The 2,357-nt window shown below is 50.1% G+C and overlaps 1 gene segment (V, D, J or C); it reads right to left on the reverse strand.

The window, feature by feature from the left end:
* Positions 1 to 296: 296 nt before the first annotated feature.
* LOC133055693 (immunoglobulin lambda variable 5-39-like) lies at positions 297 to 2,025 on the reverse strand. The segment is given in 2 exon segments: positions 297 to 1,759; positions 1,879 to 2,025. Coding segments are annotated over 2 exon segments (444 nt in total).
* Positions 2,026 to 2,357: the final 332 nt, after the last annotated feature.

The following is a 2,357-nucleotide window of genomic DNA, read 5'->3' on the forward strand; positions in this document are numbered from 1 at the left end:
GGTGGCACGTCCCTGCTGCAGAGCCTGACTCTGAGCCGGCAGTGACCCTTGGGGCATGTCAGGAACCAGCATCCTTCCTTCTGACATCTAAGGGCTCTGCCCCATGCCCTCTGCTCATACCCCCTCCTACTTCTCAAGGGAAAGCAGGTATAAGGAAGCAACACTATGAATAATGAAGGGCTTGCACTACCTGGCTACTCACTGTTTTCCCGGAAGAAAATATTTCACTCTTGTTCAAATTTTCTTTTATCTTTCTTGCTGATTGTTTATTGTTATCATACAAATACAGTCAAATTTTATGTTTTTTTATTACTGGGACCAGAATAACACACAGTTTGAACTACTTTTAAATTTATATAATTTTAAAGTTATATACTATTTTTGATAATTGTGGACTTGAACAATTCTCATTAATTTTCATTAATTAACATTGTCATTAATTTTCAGTGTAATCTCATATTTACGACTCATTGGAAAACATCTTTTGCTAGGAAAGATTGAGGGCAGGAGGAGAAGGCGATGACAGAGGTTGAGATGGTTGGATGGCATCACGGATCCAATGGACTTGAACTTGGCAAACTCCAGGATGGTGAAGGACAGGGAAGCCTGGTGTGTTGCAGTCCATGGGGTCAGACACGACTTAGCGACTGAACAAGTTGCTTTACGATGCTGTGCTACTTTTCATGACTGTTATCTAAGTTACACTCAGTGTTTTGAACTGAAGACCAGGAGTCCCTGTTCACTGTGCCTTTAATTTCTCTTGCATGCTTGTTGTTTTCAGCGCACAGACTTCTGATCTTCCTCAGATTTATCTTCAAGTGTTTTATATTGATCGTATCATACGTGTTAGTGGCTTTATTTTTAGAAACTGGAGATTCATTGCTGCTGCTACTGCTAAGTCACTTCAGTCGTGTCTGTCTCTATGCGGCCCCATAGATGGCAGCCCACCAGGCTCCCCCATCCCTGGGATTCTCCAGGCAAGAATACTGGAGTGGGTTGCCATTTCCTTCTCCAATGCATGAAAGTGAAAAGTGAACTACAAAATACAATTCACTTCTGCATGTTGACTTTTATATCACAAAATCCCAAGTGAAACACTCACAGAAGCCTGTCTTATTGACTGCTTGACCCTGAGCTGGGCCTGGCCTGAAACCACCTCTTCTGGGCTCAGCCAGTGTCTCCATCGAAAAGTTTTTATCTCTGAACAAGTAATGTTTGCCCAAGAAAACCGGCATTGGATAAAACTATCTTAGCAATCTAAAAGCTGAATTGAAGCAAAAGATACAATATTATCAAATCTGCTGGCTCGAGGAAAATCAGTTCCTTGTCTAACATCTGACAGTTGGAAGTCATCCCCTGAACTAGACTTCATCCGAGCCACGAGCAGGCATGAGTGGAGGTTTTTGTCTCACTTCCTCGCTGGTCTGAAGCGCCGTGTAAACATTACTGCCGCCATGCCACACAGCACAGTAATAATCGGCCTCGTCCTCGGGCTGCAGCCCAGAGATGAGCAGGAGCCCCGCGTTGGTGGAGGCATCTTTGGATCCAGAGAAGCGGCTGGGGACCCCGGAACCCTGGTGCTTATCCGAGTCTGACTTGAACCTCAGCAGGTACTGGGGTGGGCTCCCTGCCTTCTGCTGATACCAGTATACAGTATAGCTGCCAACACTGTAGCCGCTGCTCAGGGTGCAGGAGAGTCTGGCTGATGCTCCCGGAGACTCGGACAGGGAGGCGGGCTGGGTCAGCACAGGCTGGGAGCCTGCAGACACAGACACGGGGGAGACGGGGCAGGAGCTGCAGGAAAGGTTCGCAGAGTCTGCGCCCCGGGGGTTGATGTAGGCTGGGGACCGAGCCCTGGTGCCCGGGGCCTGGGCCTACCTGTGCAGAGAGAGAGGAGCATGAGCAGGAGAGGAGTCCAGGCCATGGTGCTCACAGCTTCCTGGTCCCCTCAGTGGGGCTGGGCTGCCTCAGGCCTCCTTTTCTCTCCCAGCCTCTTCCAGAGGAGGGGCTGCCATGCAAATAGGGTCCACCCAGGGCCCACCCATCCCCTCTCTCAGCCCTGATGCTGGAGCTCAGCTCACAGCGCAAACTCGGGGATAGAGTGGAGTTCCCTCTTGGGAGCCCCTGGAGGAAGCACCTGCTGAGACCACATGTCAGGGGACCCTGCAGCCAGAGAGGACACACTGCTGAGTCCCCCCCCCCCCCGGGAGTGCAGGCCCCGCCCCCAGCCCAGCTCCTGGAGGGAGTGATGCTCTATGAGCAGCTGTTCAGGGACCGCACGGCAGTCCCACAGCGCCACCTGCTGGTCACATGTGGAAAATAAAAAACAAAAAGCAAAAATAACCTCTAGAATTAAG

The sequence above is a fragment of the Dama dama genome, chromosome 5, assembly GCF_033118175.1.
Source record: "Dama dama isolate Ldn47 chromosome 5, ASM3311817v1, whole genome shotgun sequence".
Classification (NCBI taxonomy): domain Eukaryota; kingdom Metazoa; phylum Chordata; class Mammalia; order Artiodactyla; family Cervidae; genus Dama; species Dama dama.